Genomic DNA, 21524 nt, shown 5'->3' on the forward strand with positions numbered 1-21524 from the left:
GGTGAATGTTGGTTTGGATATGGAGTTTTCGGAGTTGGATTTTGATCTGGTCATGTTCGGTTGTGTTTGATTGTCGTTGATTGCTTAGTTTTAGTGTCGTAATGTTCTGATCGGTGTTTGTTGTTTCAGATTTGGTCATCCTAGTTAGATTTACGTAGATCTGAGTTTTATGTACGTCAGTTGCAATAGGTATTGTTGTTCTGCTTTCATTCCATTCAATTTGCATGGATCTAGCTCAGATTTACTTTGTTTCCCGTTTTACGTTAGATGCTTTGTTTAGATTTACCGTAGTTGCTTAACTAGTTTATTTTGGCTGTTTGGAGAAGAAGAAGATCGTGGTTAGTTAGAGTAGCAGTCTCTGTCAACTTTTCGTGCTTTTCAGCTTTATTGTAGTGTGTCGCCTCGAATCAGTGGTCCTAATTTACTTTATGCAGTGTACTGTCAGGATATCGAGTTTAGTTGATCAGTTTGAAGTAGAAATGGAATCGTCAGTCTTAGTCTAGTTTAGTTTAAGTTGATCAGTTTAGAAGAGTAAACTTAGCCCACTTTGAAGCGTGGCAGCAGCCAACTCCCAAATGTTTCAAAAACAGTCAAAAGACCTTCATCCTTGTGGGATTCGACCCTTACTTCCCTTTACTAGTTAATAGTATTGTGGGTTAAGGTCTTGAAAAAGCGAGTTTCGTTCTATTTTATGCACCCAACGACAGTTAGATTGGCTAGGGTTGTCTTGATCCGTTGATCAGCGTCTCTTGATCAGTCTGTGCTATTTTCTATGTGATAAAATATGCGTGAACACTAAATTCGACAACTGATTAAGACTTTTCTCACATATTTCACTAACTTTCTTCCAATCACTTTTCTTAACATTTATTAAAACCCGTGCCAGAAAGAAGTAAGACTCTTATTCGCGGACGGATAGAGTACATCTTAATTCTGTCATTCATCTCATCAATTAATTAGTTCAGCCAAGGGATAGCATAGTCATTTTGTATATGAGTCAAACCCGGTAAAATTGATTCTGCGTAAATCATGGGAGCATGAATTATGGTAAAACAAAAATCACCCCATTCCACTTCCCGCTCGACTCTTCAACTTCCCCCCACTCTCTTCTCCCACAACGCGGCGCGATATTCCAATCGTTTTCAAGAATTGATTCATTTCTTCCGTCTTTGTTCTCAACTGTAGCCATCTGCCGATTGTCAGATTGTCACCATTGTAGACACAAGGCGGGCCAAATTGAACGGTATTTGTTGTCTTCACCAATTTTTACGATCAACGAAAACCATACAAATTAATCTCTAACATTTTTGGTTGTAGATGAGCGAACGTTGCGTTCCAGAACTTCATCTCATCTGGTGATGGTGAGTTTAGTTCATATGTTAATTTAGTTCACATTTTGTGTTATCTAATTCTCATTTTGCTCCAAATTAGTTTAGTGTATATGGTAATTTAATTCAACTTTTATGTTTTCTGATTCTCGTGTTTCTTCAAACTAGTACCACGGCCTTCAATTGGAAAAAGTAAATCGGGACGCTCTCCTAAAACCAAACCGAGCTCTACCCCAAAGCTGATCAAACCAAACCTTTCGGGTGAGCTAAGCCCAATTCTGGAATTTATGCTTTATTCACAGTTTTTCATTTAATTTTGATGATTAAAGTTCTGTTTTTCGTTGAATCTTGTGTGAATTCATTGGATGAAGTATTTTGGACCGATGTAAGTGAACTTATCAAACTATAAGATGAAGTCTGTTCAACATCTGCTGAAGTATTTTTTTTTCCAATTAAGTAAAATTGTTGTGTTGTGAAGTGTATGTATATCCAGATATTAAAAGTTTCCAACGTAGAAGAAAGATTCCAACGCATTACGATTTCCATACGCCGTACGACCAGTCAAGATCACAAATAAGCTATCTAAAGAGGAGAGTGAAGTGTATTATTGGATTCTTACTACCATTACAATAGACGAGTATGATTTCTTTTTTTATTTTAACAACAGAGCGCAATTATTCGATTATTATAAGATGAAGTAATGTGATTACATGATAAGATAATTACATTATATAATGAATCAATGATTGTATTATGGAATTGTTACAATGTGACTTTAGATATATGGTTATATGATGGAGTAATTTTTCTACAATATAAATACACTTTAATATGAGATGTTATGAATACATAATGTGATTTTGAATTCTATTGTTTTGGATTTAGTTTTTTTTTTAGTTTATTTAATATGATGAAGCCCCTACAAAATGTATTTTAAATGTGCAGGGATGTGCTCGTTTACGACGACGATGTTGTCAAAGTTACGAAGCTGGAATTATGTTTGTTAATGCCTCGAAAGTTAGTAGTGATTAGAGTTATCGATGCATGGGCTTCCTACCTGAATAACATGGAAGAGGGTAGAGAATCGTACCCGTCAAGGTAACTATTCTTCAACAACGTACTCATGTGTAAGTACAAATGGTTAATATACATGAATTCTACGTCTAAAGAAGTGCCTAACTTTGTTAATATACAGTTGTACACCATTGTGACAAGGAAATTCTACGTCTAAAGAAGTGCTAAGTTTTGTAACTACTTAGAAGCCGAGGTGAAGGAAATTCCAAATTACTAAGTGGGAGACGTGAAAACGATGCAATTCATGAGTAAAAGGAACTTATTTCACGATGTTGAATTGAATAGGTCTTCTCAATATTTACTATGCCATTTTTTTGCATAATGTTTCATTGAATAGGTCTTTGTCCCAATATGTGCGAATGAACACTACTACGCTGTTTGTTTTTTTTCTTTCAAAGAAGAACTATCGTTGTAATAGATAATTTCAAAAACGGGGACCAAAATGAAATTTCAAAGAACTACGGTGACATTCCAGAGACCTTGGCCAGTATTCTTGGCTTCTTATTGAACTTTCTGTGTACATCACGAAATAATAGATCCGAACTTAGATTTGCTATGTGTGTGCAAAGGTTGTTTTTCTGTCACCATTTGACACATATTGCCTTGTACAACAAAGCAATACAATTTCCTCTGCCAGAATGGAGAGGATGGTAATGTCATGGAGGACAACTAATAATGCTAAAGATTGTGGTATCTTTATGAAGAGACACATGGAAACGTACAAGGGAGAGCACATTGAATATTGGAATTGAGGTCTAAAAAATACAAGCAAATGAGTACTGCAGAGCTTGAGGGAAAAATATTGTTCAGCTTTGATGAATGCAATAAACATTTATGAATGCATCAACAACAAATGCATCACAACAAAATACTACATAGAAGCAAGCAAATAGAATTACATTGATGCTGAAAAATGATAGCAGAATACCTAAACAAGAAGTGATGTCATTGTTTGTTGGTGTTTTGGGGGTAGAGATACAACCATAAATTTGAAATTGGCACTATTATTCCATGGATTTTAATTAATCTGCATAATTTGTGAGCATATATTACACCACAGTTAGATTCCTTTCGCTTAAGTATTTAGTTTCCCTTCATAAATATATTGCATGCACATTTGATCCTTGAAGCGCAAGCGAAACAATTAACTCAATAATAGCTATAAAGGAAGAGTATATTTTCTTCATACTTTGATTTAACAAGAGTACAAATAAACTACACCATATAAACAAAACCATTTAGAACTTTGATTTACTAAAAATGGTATATTGTACAGATCTGAACACATTAATCTAAATTGAATAACTTAGTACGAAAAATTCAAAAATAAAACCACATTAAACAAAACAAAAATAACCAAAATAGCAATAAGAGATCATTTAGCATGAAAAACTATTCATCACACCTTGTAGATAAGTTCATCCACGTAAACCATAAACCGAATAGCCTAAATACTTCATTTATTCTTAAATCAAATTAATCAAAACTGGTATTAATTTTAATTAAAAGTACGAGTATGATTTCTCATTTTGTTTTAACGACACAACGTGATATTATCATATTCTCAACTGTATTGACCCTAATTATATTTACAAAATGTAGGGACGAAGCACCTTATGTTGATTTGTCGTTACTTAAATTAGATATATGGTCGAGTGCAGTTATTAGATTATTATAGGATGAGTAATGTGATTACATGATGTAACGATTAAAATACATAATGAACAAATACGATAATATTATGGAATTGTTTCAATGTGGGATGTGGAAATATCGTTTTACTGCAAGATGAACAAAACATGTTATGAGATAAATAAAACATAAATAAACAAAATAGCATAAAGGTATCATTCAGTATATCCCATACCTATGGATAAGTTCATCCACATAAACCATAAACTGAAGAGCCTAAATACTTCATATTTTATGAAATCTGTATGTAGGAGCACAAGAGAGAGAAGGCCTCCACGGAAGGTTGCTTAATGAAGAGTCATGTCTATTCATATTAATAATGTCTTAGTCAAGAGAGGTGTCCTTTCATGAGAGGGTGTCTTTTCATTTCAATAGGTAGCAAATTCAGTTGTGGGAGAAGGATTGCTCGATATTAGCATTGAAGGATTGCTCGATATTAGCAAATTCAGTTGTGGGTAAAATCCATTCTAGTCGTAAAGGTGTTTGAAGAATTCATACAAACAAATAAAGGTGAAACAAATAAGAAGAAGTAGAGAGACCGATATTTGAAGATTGCGAATGAATGGAATTGCATATTTAATTGACATAGAGAGATTGAAGAGATTTGCTGATTTAATTGATATAGAGAGATTGAAGATTGCAACGTGAATATTTGCAGATTCAATTACGATTAAAGATTCCATTAGATTCATCTGAAAATCATTGCCATATTCATGTTTCTACAACTAAGTGATACGCTCGGATTATGCACTGTTTTAAGGCCATTATTTGTCTATTTTTAATGTAAAAATCACATTACATGTCTATTATTTGCATATTTTGTACATTTTGGTATTTTGACGTGTTTTGTTAGAAATGTGCATATTTGAACCGAAAAAAGGAGTCAAAACGCGAAGTCTGGAAATTTGGAGTTCAAACGGTGACCGGCGACTGCCGATGCCCGGCGGCCAGTAGCTTGTAGCGGCCCGCCTCGGAAAATCTATGCTAGAAAAGGAGTCTCGCTTGACGACCGCCAGAGGATGTGTGGCGGCCTGCCACCGAGGAGGCAGACACTCTGGACTCTTGCCCGACGACCGCCATATATTATGCGGCGGCCCGCCATGAAAAGCGGCGAATCAGATTTGACCTAGATATCCCTTGAAGATTCTTTTCCTTGATGAGGAGTGACTTTCCCCTATAAATAAGCCCTCAAGCTTCATCAAATTAGAGTCTCTTTTTGCAAGGATTTTAACCTACAGATTTTATTTGCTTTATTTTTATGTTTCAATTGTTTCCCTTCAATCTATGTGTTTAGTTTGCTATGCCATATGTAACTAAATTCATAGGATTCTAGGGATGTGTTAGTATCGACTTTGGTTATACAATTCCTATTTTCTATTTAATATCTGTTTTTTTTACTTTGTTTCTTCCCTAAGTTATTCTTGACGCTTCACTTTTGAGTGACACATTCTGTGTTGATCCAATACAACTTGTTTCATAACTGTGAGAGAGTTCTAGCGAGTTAGGTCTACTTAGTAGACACTGCAATTAGCTTCCTTTAAAACGACACTGTTAATTGAGAGTGAGGACTTTTCAAGGGTCTTAGGAGTTTTTCAGAGTTATGTGTTAGGATTGACAACCCTAATGTTAGTAATCAACGTTTGCATCGCATGAGCATAAGCTAGGTGACTCGTCCTATCAAAGTAATAACTGTGCTAGGGTATTGTAGTTTGGAATTTGTATAACCATAATCGTGAACGCACATCCCCGGAATTCCCTTATCTCAATATTTTATCTTTGTGATTTATCTGGAACTAGTTGTTATTTGCCTTCAATTGTTTCAGTTTTCAAAAGTTTTCAAAACTCTTTCGGTTTTTTTTGCAGATAGTAATTGAGTTCTAGTAGAAGATAGACATTCTGTGTTTGTTTTCCCCGTATTCCATATCCCGGTACTGACCTTTAGCTATATTGTTGCTACTATGTATACTTGCAGGTAATAGTATTGCTAAAAAATAGTGCATCAAGTTTTTGGCGCCGTTGCCGAGGAAGAAAATTCACTTTGGAGTGATATCTTCAAACAGATAATTTTACTACTTTGGATTTTAAATTACTTTATGTTTTTGTTTTTAGTTTAATTTGTTTTTGTTTTTGATTCTTTTAGGTTGTGTATGCAAACGCGTTCTGGGAAGAACAGCCTCGAACCGCTCGATCCCGAACTTGGAAGAAGTGAGCAAGGATCAATGGCAGACATAGCAGAGCTGGAGAGGCTTCAAGCCCAAGTAAAGATCTTGATGGACGAGAGGCTTGCCCACGAGGCACATGGAAAGAAGGATAAGGAGATAGTACTCGTAATGCACATGTTTAATCACGAGAATATGATTACTTTTCCTGAAGATCCTTGTGTTGACACTAACAATTTTGAATTGCGCATGACCCTTATCCAAAGGGTCGAGCAGTCTCCTTTTGCAGGTAGAGCAACAGAGGATGCCAACCGCCTTCTCTCCAAATTCGTGGAAATTGATACACTCGGATTTTGCATTGTTTTAAGGCCATTATTTGGTCTATTTTTAACGTCAAAATCACTTTACATGTCCATTATTTGCGTATTTTTCTCTATTTTTGGTATTTTGACGTGTTTTGTGAGAAATGTGCATATTTGAGCCGAAAAAGAGAGTCAAAACACAAAGTTTGAAAATCTGGAGTTCTGACGACGACCGGCGACCACCGCAACGTGTATGGTGACCGCCAGCGCCCGGCGGCCAGTGATTTGTAGCGGCCCGCCTCGGAAATCTGTACTAGAAAAGGAGTCTCGTCCGGCGACCGCCGGAGAACGCGTGGCGGCCCTCCACCAAGGAGGCAGAGACTCTGGACTCTCGCCCTGCGAACTGCCGAAGAATGTGCGGCGGCCCGCCGTGAAAAGCGGCGAATCCGAATTGACCTAGATTTCTTTCCAAGATTTACCATATTTTGAAGATCTTTTCCTTCTATGATGAGGAGTGACTTTTCCCTATAAATAAGACCTCAAGCTTCAACAAATCAGAGCCTCTTTTTGCAACATAATTCCCGGAGATTAAAAGTTAGAGTACTTCATTGTGCAAGGAGTTGAAGAAGGATTCAAAAACATCAAGAATGACAAGGATTCAACGTACGGGTTTTATTTGCTTTAGTTTTATGTTCAAATTATTATCCCTTCAATCTATGTGTTTAGCTTATTCCATTATGTGTAACTAAACTCATAGGATTCTAGGGATGTGTTAGTAACGACTTTGGTTATACAATTCCTTTTTCTATTTAATATCTGTTTTGTTTTTACTTTGTTTCTTTCCTAATTTATTCTTGACGCTTCGCGTTTGAGTGACACATTCTGTGTTTGTAACGCCCCAGTGTTAGCATAATAAAGACATCACCAAAAGACATACCTACATGCTTACATGATAATTATTATTTGTAAATTTTAGCTGACTTCAAAAGGAAATTTTGAAACAGAAAACACTTTTACTCCAAGTTTGAATTCAACTCCAACATAACTTTTTCAAGTACTTACCTCTATATAAACCTAATAAAATCTGCCAGCAACGAAGATATCTTGCCAACTAGACGACATATTCAAAAGCTTAATAGTCAACCTTTCTATACATACCAAAACATTTGCTTATACAATCTAACAACTCACCAACAGTTATGTCCCTAAGTTTCAAACTGTCTGTTTTTTTCCTTATACAAAATAGTAGCTAAGATATTTAATAGGTAGCATCCAAACCCAAGTTTAAGGATGATTTAAGAAAAAATCCACATAACATCGTGGTCACCATTAAACCCACACCAACAGCTAGTCTTTACCTAGCTTGATCTCCAGCACCTGAAAACATTTGAAAAATATTTGGGTTGAGCGCCAGAAAACAATGAGTGGGTGTTACATTCGTTCAAACATACTTTCATGCTTAAAAGTAAACAATGATAAACACTGTTTATAACAAAGATTACCCTTCTTCATTGGATAAGAGACTCAATTTGATCACATGAATACTTTACGGTTACTTATCTAGACATTTAGTCACAAAGTAAACCGTCTATGCTTGAAATTCGGAATTCCTCTTTCCTGAAGTCTCAAATATCCAATCATTTTGTAAACAATGTTATAAACACATTTAACACATTTATATGGAAAATTTAAAACATGATTGTGAGTTATAGAAAAACCCACCTTGACGATCTTAGAGTACAGTGCAATATGTGTGAAAAGTTCCTATCCTGTCAGCTCGTCTCGACCTACAAAGTTTGTAATTCTAACTTAGAATTCTAATGTAGGTCCATAAATGACATAAGTTAGGAATTTCATACAGTTGAAATAATATATAGTAACAATGACATCCAACCGACATATAAACATGGTTTAAAAAACGTGAATTACAGGCTCTAAACATCGTTTCATTAAAATAGTGGTAATCTAAACATCCTTTTCGGTGCTTTTGGGATCAGCAGTATCTTCTTCTTCGTTGTCGTTCTCTGATACACTACGAGACATCCAACCAATTGAAGTGAAAATTTTGCCAGATTTTGTCAATTTTAAGTCAATCGTTGTACGAAATATTACTAACCTTTTCCATCATGCCACGCTGATACGCTCGCATTTTGCACTATTTTAAGGCCATTTTGTGGTCCGTTTTTTATGTCAAAGTTGCATTACATGTCCATTATTTGCATATTTTATCTATTTTGGTATTTTGACATGTTTTGTGAAAAATGTGCATATTTGAGCCTAAAAAGGGAGTTAAAACATGAAGTAGGAAATCTGGAGAGCTTCAGGTGGCGTCCGACGACCGCCGCAACACTTCCGGAGACCGCCGGTACTTAGCTGAGACAAAGACACGCCCGACGACTGCCGGGAACTGCGTGGCGACCGCCACAAGGACTCAGAAGCGTCTGGACTGCACGCGGCGACCGCCGGCTAAGGTGCGGCGGCCCGCCACAAAAATGCGGCGAGCGATGCTTTCTTCAAAATCAATATTCCGGAGATCCTGAAGTCCGATCAGGGTGTTCTACAGACCATTCACTTCGTCTTGAAACGAGCTTCAAGTTGGTACCAGGATCACCTCAATCGGAGTTCTGTGGAGAGAGTTATGGCCGTTCTATCAAAGTCGCGCAAAGCTGCCAGCAGCAGTCTAGGCCGAAATTCAAAGAAGGAAAGAAGATATTACCTTGTGAAGCCAAATCTTTTCCTTCTACTATGGGGAACGAAAATTACATCTTTCCTAATGCTTGGAGGAAACTTATTACCAAATTTAAATCCTTCTCAAGACTATATATACCCCATAACCTCATTCATAGAATTCAACCATTCCTTAACCCCCAAAAGGGGAGCTTTCATAGCTCCTCCTCCAACCCTAATTCTTCATCATCTTTTTGCCAATTACTTCCATAGCATAAATTTGAGAGTTCTTCATTATGCAAGGGGTTGGAGAAGGATTTCAAGAACATCAAGAACGACAAGGATTCAACCTACGGGTTTTATTTTATTTGCTTTAGTTTTATGTTCAAATTGTCTTCCCTTCAATCTATATGTTTAGCTCCATTATGTGTAACTAAACTCATAGGATTCTAGGGATGTGTTAGTAACGACTTTGGTTATTCAATTCCTTTTTCTATTTAATATCCGTTTTGTTTTTACTTTGTTTCTTCACTAAGTAGTTTTGATGCTGCATGATTGAGTGACACAATTGTGTATGATTTAATATAGCTTGCTTCATAACTGTGAGAGAGTTCTAGCGAGTTAGATTCACTTAGCAGACGCTACAGACGCTACAGTTAGCTTCCCTTAAAACGGCACTGTTAATTGAGAGTGATGACTTTTCAAGAGTCTTAGGAGCTTTATGGAGTTACGTGTTAGGATTGACAACCCTAATTTTGTAATCAACGTTTGCATCGCATGAGCATAAGCTAGGTGACTCGTCCTTTCAAAGTATAAACTGTGCTAGGGTATTATAGTTGGAATTTGTATAACCATAACTGTGAACGCTCAACCATAGAATTCTCTTATCTCTCATATTTTATCTTTGTGATTTAATTACATTTAGTTGTTTGATTGCATTTAATTGTTTTTACTTTCAAAAACCAAAACTTCTCTTGTTTCTCGAGATAGTATTTGACGCTTAGTACATAATAGCCAGTTGCAATTATATTTCCCGTGTTCGATATCCCGGTACTGACCTTTAGCTATACTATTCCTACTCTGTATACTTGCAGGTATTTATAGTGCTAAAAAATAGTGCATCACTCGCTGATCCAGAAGCTCGAGTGTTTAGCATTGTTGAGGTAGGCTTTTGGTTCACCCTCCTCGTCGATTTTAGACTCGTAAATTAGGATTATGGTTTTTGTGGAGTATCCCATTTTGTGGAGTAGCCGCTTTGTGTGGAGGTAGGGTTTATCTTGATTTTGTGGAAGAAGAAGAAGATTTGAGGGAAAGTAGAAGAGTTTAGCGTGTGGAGTAATTATCCCAATAAATCCGTTCTTAAAAAATGAAAGGGCGGTTCATTATATTTTCAATTCCTATTTTACCCTTACATGACACATAACACTTCTATTATGACCCACAGAAATGGTTGACCAATCCAGATCATGGCAATTCATCTCCAGATCTAACGGACCGTATATGGTCTGTATTTCTATACTTAGGGGCTTCTTTTGGTAGATGAAAACCCTATATATATAAATATTATAGGGGTGCGTTAAAATGACAACACTCTTAAAATGACACTATGACACCACGCTAGACTGCAATATTATATATGCTAGACTGCAATAGTATAAACGCTAGACAGCAATCTACAACAATCTATAGATTGCAGTCTAGCGTATGGGATATTACAAGCTACGTCACCTTGCAGTCTAGAGTATTGGATATTGCAGTCTAGAGAATTAGATGTTGCAGTCCGCGAAAATTTACCCTTGCGAATTTTTTATGATTGCCACATGCCAGCTGATTATTCATCCACGTGTACAAATGATTGGCTAGGAATGGTGGTATGGTGTTATTTTAAGATGGGTTGTCATTTTAACACATCCATATATATATATATATATATAGGTGTGTGATCAAATACTAACTAAGTTATGGTAATAACTAATAACTAATATCAATTTTGTATGTTAAAAACATCAACACAAAGACATAAATTTATCAATCTTCTTGTGTGGATAAACTTATGTCTTTGTGTTGACATTTTAAATTTACATATTGTATTGATATAATTATGTCTTTGTGTTGATAATTTTAACACCCAACATTGTCAGCACACTAACACAACCATATATATATATATATATAGATTGTGATCAACACAGAACCAATCTTAAATGTAGAACATAGAACTATATGAAAATAGTTCATTGTAGGAGACCATTAAGGTCATTGTTATTTCATTATTAGTTCAATATAGTAATCTGATTCTTAAAATGAACTAGTTCATTTTTGGATTTTTTTAGTGTATTTTAAAATGCAAATTTCCTATAATGAATTAAAAATGATCTTATAATAACCTTATGTTCTTTTATAATGATCTACATTTATTAGATTTCAGAAATTAATCCCGTGTTGCATTATGAGTAGCATTCTGTGCATTATAAGGTTATAATAGTAAAAATATAATGTCTAGAACACGTTTCAAAACGGAAGTTCCGATAATTAAGCGGGATTTTGATACACCTTCCAAATTCTTACTCTCTCTCTCATTCTATCAAATCAAACATGATCAATCCGAATTCTCTCATTTTCCCAAACCCTTCCAACCCTAGCCGCCACCGTTGAAATTGCTTTGAACCGGCCGTGACTTCGATTCTGCCTGTGAAAAGCGACGTGGGTCGACGATTCCGAGTCTCAAAGTTCCGATTTAAGAGCGCACGCGCCGTCGGTCGACTATACATCTCCGTTCTTCATATACGGTACGAGTATGTAGTCTCGATTTTTAGTGAAATTTCTTTGAAAAATATGAAATTGTGAGCATTAGATGATGGGTTATCAATATTTGGAAGTTTATTGTTGGTTTCTGAGTTGAATTTGGGTTTGGGTATCTGAGCGTTAGGTTTTTGGGTTGTATTCGTCCTCAATTTGACGATTATTGTCGATTTTGCTTTAAATGTTAGATTTTTGTGGTGCTGGTGTATTATCTAAAGCGGTTTTTGTGGTTGGGTGTTGTGTGTGTTAGTTTTGCGATGTCGAAAAGAGGCCGCCCTACAAGAGCCAGCCCACGCAGACCGAAGGTGAGAATGCTACGCCCATTTTACGAAACCGATAGTGTGTTTTTTCCTTGTTTAATGCATTATTTAACGTTCGCTGTGCATTGTATGTTTATTTGTTTGCATTACAAAACTTTTACATTGCTGTGAAGTTGTTCTTCCAAGTGGTTTTAAATTTTTAAACATTATGCATTACATTTTCTGAATTATTTGTTTAAATTTCATTATTATTGTTCTACACTGCGGCCAGAGAGAAGTTTCATACACTATTTAACTTTTTTTGGTGTATTTTGTTCTTGTTTTTTTTGCATTACAACTGTATTCCATCTCTGCTTTAATGTTGTTATAAGTGGTTTACCTTTTTGCTACATTATTCAGTTCATTGTCTGCATTATTTTTGTTTGTTTTCAAAATTATTGATGAAGGTGTGTAGTTGTAGTGCTTATTTGGTTAGTGAGCTTTAACAATTAGTAGGTGGTTTGTAGTCAAATTTTTTACATTATTTAACATTTTTGGTGCATTTTGTTCCTGATTTTTTGCATTACAACTATATTCCATCTCTGTTTTAATGTTGCTAGAAGTGGTATACGGTTTTTTTACATTATTCAGTTCATTTTCTGCATTATTTATGTTTGTTTTCAGAATTATTGATGAAGGTGTGTAGTTGTAGTGCTTATTTGGTTGGAATTCTACATCTGCTGATTAGTCAGCTGTAAGAATTTGGAGGTTGCTTGTAGTCAAGTTTCATACATTATTGTACATTTTTTATGCATTTTGTTCCTTTGTTTTTGCATTAAAATTACATTCCATTTCTGTTTTAATTTTGCTAGAATCGTCCACATTTTCCTATGTGGACAGGTAGAATTTATGCATTATTATACGGTTCCTAAACATTATTATAGGGTAGGCTATGTACATTATTCAGTTATTATTATGCATAAATGGAAATTTTGTACTTATTCCTTTTTGCAGTTTCCAAACATCCATGGTTGGATATAGATGAGGCAGTGGATGATGTTCTGCCTCTAGCAATAGCACAAAAGTTTAGGGAGAGACTTATGGAACAGAAGACGACAGAGGTGAGTACATCAAATGAAGAAGGGGATAAGAGGAAGGCACGAGGGAAAAAAGTTGAACACTTATACGCACGGAGCACAACAGACTTCATCAACTGTTTGAAAGGTCTTACCCCCCCAAAAGGAAGTGGTGGAAGAACTTGGATTCGGCGCAATGGTATACTACAACATCAGTGAGATTCCCGGGTACATCGCCTATTGGGTTCTCAACTCATTTAATCTTGCACGCTGCCAGATACCTTTGTGTGGGGGTGGAGGATTGACCATTGATGAGGAAGATGTCCATATGACGCTAGGGTTTCCAAGAGGGCCTAGACCAATCTCAAGGCCAGTTGATAAGCAAACCGAATTCCAGTTCAACGACTACGTTGCAGATCGTTGTGGAAAGAGTCGTTACATAATGACCGCAGGCGACGTAGCGAAGCTGAATAAGCAGGAGGTGAACTGTGGACCAGACTTCAGACGCATGTTCATGTTCATGTTGGAAAATGCAGTAATTGAGACGCCGGCAGACGGTAATTTGAAGCCGAATATTCTACATTTCATCGACGACGTTGATGAGATTAGGAATCTAAACTGGTGCGGCTACGTCTTATCAGTATTGGAGGCCACGTATCCTACTTGGAAGAGAGGTGAAACTGTATATTTCACCGGGCCTATGCACTTTTTATTGGTAAGTGAAACCATTTCTGCATTATAAGATAATTTACTTGCATTAAAATCAAATAAGAATATGCATTATTGGATTTGTTAATATGTAAGCATATTTCATATTTTGTTTAACTTATGCATCATTGTCCGTGATTATGCATACAACATATTCGATTATTGACCTTTTGCAACTCTTATTTGTTTATCAGTTGGTGTATGTGGACCGCGTGGTTCACATCCGGAGGCGAGTCAGCCGGGCCTGGCCAACAATAAAAGGTTGGACCACGGAAACCCTAAACAAAGAGAGGTGGCTGAGCCCGACCAGTTCGGTACTGGGAAATTGGAGGACCGGGTAGATAAAGAGAAGTATTTGGTGGAAGAGGAAGCAAGGAGATTGGAAGATGTGAACAGAGGAGGCGGTGCAGGACCCAGCAGGAATAGAGCTAAGTGTATTAGAGATAAGTTTATCAAGTCAAGCACTCTCCTGGGCTACGCGATTTCGACGTGGGTAGATGATTTCAAAATGATTCATATTGAAATGGTGGAGGATGAATGCGTACGAGTAGGCAGTCAAATTGGAAAGAAGTTGTTGGGTTTAGAGGAGGAACATGTGGGTGATCAAGAAGAGATTGTTACTCGTTTGACTCAAGCGAGGGAGGACGAAGAGGAGTACAATCAAGAGTGGATTGATGAGATGGAAAAAATGATGGCGGCCTACGACAAGAAGATGACGATTGCAAGAGGCTTTGATAGGCCATCTTTTGTGCTGGATGGTTTTGAATGTCCTGACCCGTTTGCTACACAGCAAGAACAGACGACAGACGTGGCTGGTGGTTCAGGGACAAGCAAAAATGATGATACAACCCAAGATGAGCCGGTTGGTGATGTTGACCAGGGAGGGGACATGCCCGTGCAAGAGCAAACAAGCAGTGATATCCCTGATAACACAGCAGGAGATGATGGTGGTGCCCGACTTGAGAAACCTTCCAGCTTAGCAGCGACTGAGATATGCACTAAGAAACTAAATGATTAAGTGTTATTAATTAGTAACAGTATTACACCTTTTCATTTGTGTTACATTGTTTGCAGCTGCCTAGAAGCAGTGTTGAAGATGATGGGAAGGATAGGGAGGATGCAGCGGCCAAGAGTAAAGCGGAGACAAATAAAGACAAATCAAAGAGTGCAGCTGTAGAGGACACCGTCAAGGTAAATAGGTCTCAAGCATTACTTGCATTGTGTAACAATATTGTTACATTATTGAAAGTAAAGCTGTACATTATATGTATGTATGTCTGCATTATTCAGTTCATTTTGTTTAATTCATTTTTTAAAAAATCCAGACAACCAAAGGGAGACTCGCTGAGGTTCCGGCAGCCAAGAGAAAATAGCTCGCTAGGGAGGGAGCTTCAAAGGCAGCGATGGGCAAACAGATGGACACTCGACAGGAGGTTGAATATCTACATGAAGCCATAAATTTATACATTATTACGTTGATATTATGCATTATTGAATTGTAAATTTTTTTTCTTGTTTAAAGGTACAGACCGCTACACCCCGTAAGGGCGTAGTGATTGGTGTTGTGCGAACAAATAATCCATTACAAATTGTAGATGCAAAACATGGAGGTGGAAGGTTGGTGATCAAGAAAAAGCGAGAGGGAAACACATCATACAGGATTCGGATGCGGATGAGGTAGCGAATAACGTAGTTAATTCAAAGACTAAAGTAATAGATCTACTAATAGAAATATTTAGGGTTGGTGATGACTTGTATGTGCTTTCTTTATTTTTTTCCAGAAGGGAACCAGACGAGTGAAGAAGCCTAGTTTGGCTGCCCGGTCTCCATTCAACGAGAGAGCGGTTAGAGTGACAGCTAAGCCACACACAGTGGACAAGCAACTCTACTACTGAGTTCTTAGCACAACGGATAAGAACAAGTACATTTTATACTTTAGATATTCTTATTTTTGGCACATGTGAATTATTTTTAACTGGGTAAACATGTACAGGGATTCCGTTGTCTACCACGACAACTTTAAGAGTACTGTGCAGATCGAGATGCAATCTTTAGTGCCATTCAAGCCAGTGAGCCCCGATATTATCGATACGTGGAGCTCTTACCTGAATACAATGGAAAAGAACAAGGCGCCAGAGACGGTTTCCAGGCTTTTCTTCTCAACAAGACCATGCGTGAGTGTACACCGTTCTCTGCATGTTTCTGTCCAGTTACTATAATAACTTAAAAATTTGTAACGGCTAACACAAACAAACTACAGATTCAGTCAATGGTGGACGCACAACCTGAATGGACGGAAGAGTTCCAGTTTGATACGTTCTGGACGAGGGTTTTGGAGGAAACAATTGGAACGGGCAGCTATCAGTGGGATAAGTATGACATGGTGAGTTATAGTAAAATAATGTAGCTGATTGTTAGTTGTAGTGACAACCCATTAGTATGAAATATGTGTTATAATGCTCCTTTCGTTGTGCAGTTCTTCTTCCTAATTTGGGGAGGACCCATCAGTATGTGGTCTGTTTTGATCTTGGAGATTCCAAGATGAACATCATTGATCACACCTTGGCTGAAACACACGGGACATTTGGAGAAAAATATGGGGACACACCCTCTTTGCTGGTAATATACATTACACTACATCACTTTTGCATTATATACCACAAATTGTACATTATATGCCATTGTTCAAGTTTTTTTCTTTTTGGGTGTAGAAAAAGTTCTTTGCAGCAGCACTTACGAAATCCAAGGTTTCAAAAATGGTGGCACAGGTCAAAAAATGTAATGTGCATGTCGTGACAATGCCGTGGAGGAACAACAGCGGTACCGTTGACACAGGGGTGTATGTGATGAGGCATATGGAGACGTACTTTGGAGAGAGAGAAAAAGATAGGGACTGCGGACTAACTGCCAAAGGAACAAAGAGCCTGGAAATTTTGCGAATGAAGTTTGCAACGGCTCTGCTAACTTCTCCACACAACTCGAAGACGGGGACCAACCAAACACAAGCCACGGAGCATTGGATGGATAGGCTGCCTAAATTGAGCTTCGAAAAGTGGGTCGAGAATTATGGGATCGAGTGAACTACATGTTTTTAAATTTGGATATGAACTAGATGTTTTTCTATGAGAACTCATGCTGGAAGAGTGAACAATGAATTTGTGGGTTGGAATGTTTTAGATATTTTGGCACTAAATGTTTGTTGCACAAAACTTATAATGGCTTCAAAAAACTTAATAATGACAATTTATTACTTAAGAATGTAAAATGTATGGGGAATAATGTAGAACAAAACTATTGAATATAATAATCCTTTACAACAAGCTCGACAATCAATGCATGTAAGTAAACAAATAATGTAAGTAAATTCATTTATAATGCACCTTTCCGGGATACTAATGCAGTGACATACCAGTGTACATTGCACAATAATGTAATAAATCTACATTTATAATGTATGAAACTATGCACGCAATGCACGGTTATTCACATTACAGAAAATATTGTTTCTCCAACGTACCCGTCTCCTGTAATAATTCTGAAAAAGTATTAAGTACTAAATACAAATAATGTATCATATAGATAACAATAATGCACAAAAAACCATAAAAAATGAGCAAGCATTTCAAAAACCTTGTTCACAGTGGGAAGACATCGACTTCAATACTGAACATAAAACGCAAAACAAAAACAAATAATGCTGTTATCATCAGAATACATCAACATTTCCTCTTTCCCTTACGCATCTCATTCTCCGTTTCAAGCTCTTTAAGCATTGGGCAATTTCTAGAGTCGTGATGGCACAACTCATCGCACGCCTTACACCGTCTAAGGGGCCTAGTAGCATCCTTGATAGCCTTTTCTCTCTTGGAAATCAAATGACTAGTGGAGCTGCTCGCATGCCCCTTCGTCTTTACCACATCCGGAGGGTGGACCTCAACGACTTCCGGCCTTTCCATTCCATAAAACTGTTCAATCATTCGACTCTTCTCAGAGGCAGATGTTGTAGGAGTTCCAGCTTGAAGTGAATTACCAAGTTCCTCAAGTCCACCTACGAATGCACGAAGCACATCAATGTCCGTCTCAAATCGACGAAGAAAACCATAGAACAATGAGATCCCTTGCTTTGAAATGTTCTGCTTTTCTTCAACAATGGTCCGTCTCAAATCGACGAAGAAAACCATAGAACAATGAGATCCCTTGCTTTGAAATGTTCAGCTTTTCTTCAACAATGGACTGTGTAGGTAAAGTCTCATCAAAATGTCCATGGACAGCCTTACCTAGAGGAGTCTTTATCCATCTACTTGCACATAGTTATCCGAAATCTTTTTAACTTCATTGTTCCGGAACAAAAAGAAGATATGGCTGCACAGATACCCCTGCCTACTGAATAGTTTGCAATCACAAGAATATGACTCGTCACTCCTATCATGTCTCACAAAGTAGAACTTGCGAAGGCTGTCTCTAAGTTTGTACGTGTTAACATTGTCTGTAGATGAGAACCCCAAAGCGCGGCATCTGTCATTTTCCTCAACAATCTTCTCTTGTATTTTCTTGAACATACTATCTGTGTACAGAGTAGAAGCATGTGTCTCGAAAGGCAAAGTAGTGGCCAATATAGGCAGAGCAGTAGCGACTTGGTAGTCCAGCTTTGTTCTACTATTCTGCTGAAAATCCACAGCTTGGTTGAAATTCAAGTAGAATTCGGTAATGTTGTTGCGTGGCTTTAGAAAGTTTTTCTAGAAGCTATTCTCCGACTTAGATATCGAGGTGGTCCTAATCATCGAGCCAAGTGGGAAATCTCTGAAGTACGCAGGTATCCATAATTGCCTATACTTGTACAGCGTCTTCAACCAACTGTGTTCTTCTAGGCCATAACGCTCAACTACTCCATTCCACTCTTGTCTGAACTCCTCGGGTTCAAGCAGGTCTGACCAGACACATGCATTGAACTCTTTCTTGAAATCGTCGTCCCTCAATAACCGACTAGGAACTTTATTGGTCAACTTATGCATGATATGCCACATACACCATCTGTGGCGAGTCCCGACAAGAATCTCTTCAATAGCCGATCTCATCCCCAAATCTTGATCTGTAACAATCATCTTCGGAGCAACCCCCATACATTGAAAAAAATGTATAAACAACCATGCAAAAGCGCCTGTCTTCTTGTTGCTTACCAAACCAGCAGCGAAAGTTACTGGTCGCCCATGATTGTCCTTTCCCGTGAATGGCGCGGAGATCATACAATACTTGCGTAACATAAGACAACATAATTCAAACAGAGGACATATATAATGCATACAAAGTAAATAGTAGTGCATACAATAATGTACATCTTAAAATGTTATAATGCACGACAGGAATACCTATTCGTGTTGTAGGTGGTGTCAAAAGCTACAATATCACCGAACATGTGGTAATTCTTCTTCATCAAACCATCACACCAGAACAGAGCAACCATCTGGTTGCTAGAATTAACCTCGTACTCATATGTGAATGCCTCAGACATCTCCTTCTTCCTAGCCTTATCATCCAAAACCATTTGTACGTCAATACCATGAGAGTATGCTTTGATGTCTCGTGAAGCATTCCTTATATCCCCAACATTGCAGCCAACGAGTTGAAAACCACCGAGAATTTCCTTCAGCACATTAAACGTGAGCATGAGGCCTATATTAGCCTTTGAACAATCAAGAATAAATTGGTGATATACGTCGTCCAACTTTCGATTGATTGACATAAACTGCTGATGCTCTGTCTCAAACATATAATGGTTATGAATCTCGTTGAACTCCTCGACAGTATAACTTTGAAACTCCTCTGTCGGAGAAGAACATGAATGAGATACTGGCTTTACAACCACACCGCTTGGATAACCGTTGACGTTTTATCGAAAAACCAGACCGTGCATTTGATTTGTCATCCTCGCTCGACTTGTTGCTGCCTTCCCTGTTGCATACCACGTTATACCAAGTAATTATACCATCAGTTTTCCTCATTTGTGATTTGCGCGTATCAAAACTAACAGCACGGGCATACACATCGTAGAACGCGAATCCAAAATCTAGTGATTTGAACTTCTGCCCAACCACAGGCTTCAAATCTTTCGAACAGTCAGGTACAATAACCACTGCACACAATCACAAAAACAAAATCTCAGCTAACATAAACATTATGAACAGTAAAACGTGCATTATCTATCTAATAATTTAAATTATACAGTACTAAATCTACATTATCTGTATCTAATAAAACAACACCCTAGCCACCACGTGTCTAAACCATAACCAAGACAAAATAAAACTTGAATCATTTATTCCCAACTGTACATTATCTATTAATGAATGAACATTAAGATTATCAAATAATACAACACCCTAGCCGCCATGTTTCTAAATCCTAGCCCATGAAAAAAAAACGTGCATTATTAATTTTATACTTTACACTATAACCTTAACAATTGTACATTAATTTTAACAAAAAAAACAAATCCATGCCGGCCTCAATTCTAAACCCTAGCCGACCCCATAAGCAAACTCATGCTCCTTGTTAACGTCAGTTACAGAACAAGTACCAATTAACAGATACAGAAAATCGAAAAGGGTTGCGTTAATAAGTGTGATTTGGGAATTAATGAAACGTTGATACAATAATCAAATACTTTTTGAAAAATTTACCTTGTTCCATAGTTGAAGCATAAGCTTCGTCCATTGTTGAAGAACCACCTTCTTCCATTGTAGTAAAGATAATCTTCCCGTAACTCTCCAAAAAATAATTGTATAGACGATAATTACAACCAAAGCAAGTTTCGCACGATCGCACGATCGCACGATTTGTTAACACCAGAATTTTCGAGAATGAAGAACGATGAAAGAGAAAGATTAATCGCTGCAAGATGAAAGAGAATGGAGAATGGAGAACGATGAAAGAGAAGAAACAATTCTGTAATGTGATGAAAAAAACCGCTGCAAGATTTTGTGAGGGAGAGAATCATGGACTTTCCATAACCAACGTTAATGTTAATCTCCTAAAAGCCCTTTTCTATTTTTTTAATTAATAAAAAATACTTGATCAGCCACAATTTTCGGCCATTAGATCTTAAAAATGGATGGGGGAGATTAAAAAGGAAAAAAGCATAAAAGATAGGAAAAGTATATGAATACATCCCTATATATATATATATATATGGTTTTGATCTATGCAAACCCATTTTTAATACAAAAATACAGAACCAAGCACATGGAGGTTATTTTTAGGTCATCGTAAGCTTATTTTTACGTCATTATAATAAGGATGATATAAAAGGATCTTAACATAACCTCAATCCCAAAGTTTATAATATGACCTAAAACTACTTTATAATGACGCTCCATGTTTTTCTTTAATTATTGACCATTAGATTGTCAAACCTCATGGTCAGGATTTGGTCTGAATTTTGTATTGGGATCAATTTTTGTATTGATCATTTTCCTATATA

General features: G+C 37.1%; 3 protein-coding genes across 3 annotated transcripts; 1 reads left to right on the forward strand and 2 right to left on the reverse strand.

Annotated features, from left to right (window-relative positions):
• The first annotated feature begins 16069 nt into the window (after positions 1-16069).
• LOC148927534 (uncharacterized) lies at positions 16070-17190 on the forward strand. The gene is made up of 4 exons (XM_089069869.1): positions 16070-16221; positions 16308-16434; positions 16524-16666; positions 16759-17190. Exons 1-4 carry the CDS (start codon positions 16090-16092, stop codon positions 17125-17127), a joined length of 771 nt encoding a protein of 256 aa, XP_088925995.1. The 5' UTR covers positions 16070-16089; the 3' UTR covers positions 17128-17190.
• Positions 17191-18783: 1593 nt separating this feature from the next.
• Positions 18784-19167, reverse strand: LOC148927535 (protein FAR-RED IMPAIRED RESPONSE 1-like). The gene has a single exon (XM_089056633.1). The coding sequence runs from the start codon at positions 19165-19167 to the stop codon at positions 18784-18786; it is 384 nt and encodes a 127-aa protein (XP_088912759.1).
• A 224-nt stretch (positions 19168-19391) lies between these two features.
• LOC148927536 (protein FAR1-RELATED SEQUENCE 5-like) lies at positions 19392-20782 on the reverse strand. Its single transcript, XM_089056634.1, has 3 exons — positions 20725-20782; positions 19947-20177; positions 19392-19867 (listed from the first exon to the last, which is right to left on the reverse strand). The coding sequence occupies exons 1-3, from the start codon at positions 20780-20782 to the stop codon at positions 19392-19394; spliced, it is 765 nt and encodes a 254-aa protein (XP_088912760.1).
• Positions 20783-21524: the final 742 nt, after the last annotated feature.

The sequence above is a fragment of the Salvia hispanica genome, chromosome 4 (genome assembly GCF_029641045.1).
Source record: "Salvia hispanica isolate PSC_SH4W2 chromosome 4, Shi_PSC_v1, whole genome shotgun sequence".
Taxonomy (NCBI): Eukaryota; Viridiplantae; Streptophyta; class Magnoliopsida; order Lamiales; family Lamiaceae; genus Salvia; species Salvia hispanica.

What these genes read in the sequence shown, in the direction of transcription:
- LOC148927534 (XM_089069869.1), top strand. Translation starts at nt 16,090, where the DNA reads ATGCAATCTTTAGTGCCATTCAAGCCAGTGAGCCCCGATATTATCGAT. An exon ending in TCTTCTCAACAAGACCATGC is followed by an intron (nt 16,222 to 16,307) that starts GTGAGTGTACAC and finishes AACAAACTACAG; the next exon opens with ATTCAGTCAATGGTGGACGC. An exon ending in GGGACACACCCTCTTTGCTG is followed by an intron (nt 16,667 to 16,758) that starts GTAATATACATT and finishes TTTTGGGTGTAG; the next exon opens with AAAAAGTTCTTTGCAGCAGC.
- LOC148927535 (XM_089056633.1), bottom strand. Translation starts at nt 19,167, where the DNA reads ATGGGGGTTGCTCCGAAGATGATTGTTACAGATCAAGATTTGGGGATG.
- LOC148927536 (XM_089056634.1), bottom strand. Translation starts at nt 20,782, where the DNA reads ATGGAAGAAGGTGGTTCTTCAACAATGGACGAAGCTTATGCTTCAACT. An exon ending in TGCTTCAACTATGGAACAAG is followed by an intron (nt 20,178 to 20,724) that starts GTAAATTTTTCA and finishes GATTGTGTGCAG; the next exon opens with TGGTTATTGTACCTGACTGT. An exon ending in CAAATCAAATGCACGGTCTG is followed by an intron (nt 19,868 to 19,946) that starts GTTTTTCGATAA and finishes CTTCTCCGACAG; the next exon opens with AGGAGTTTCAAAGTTATACT.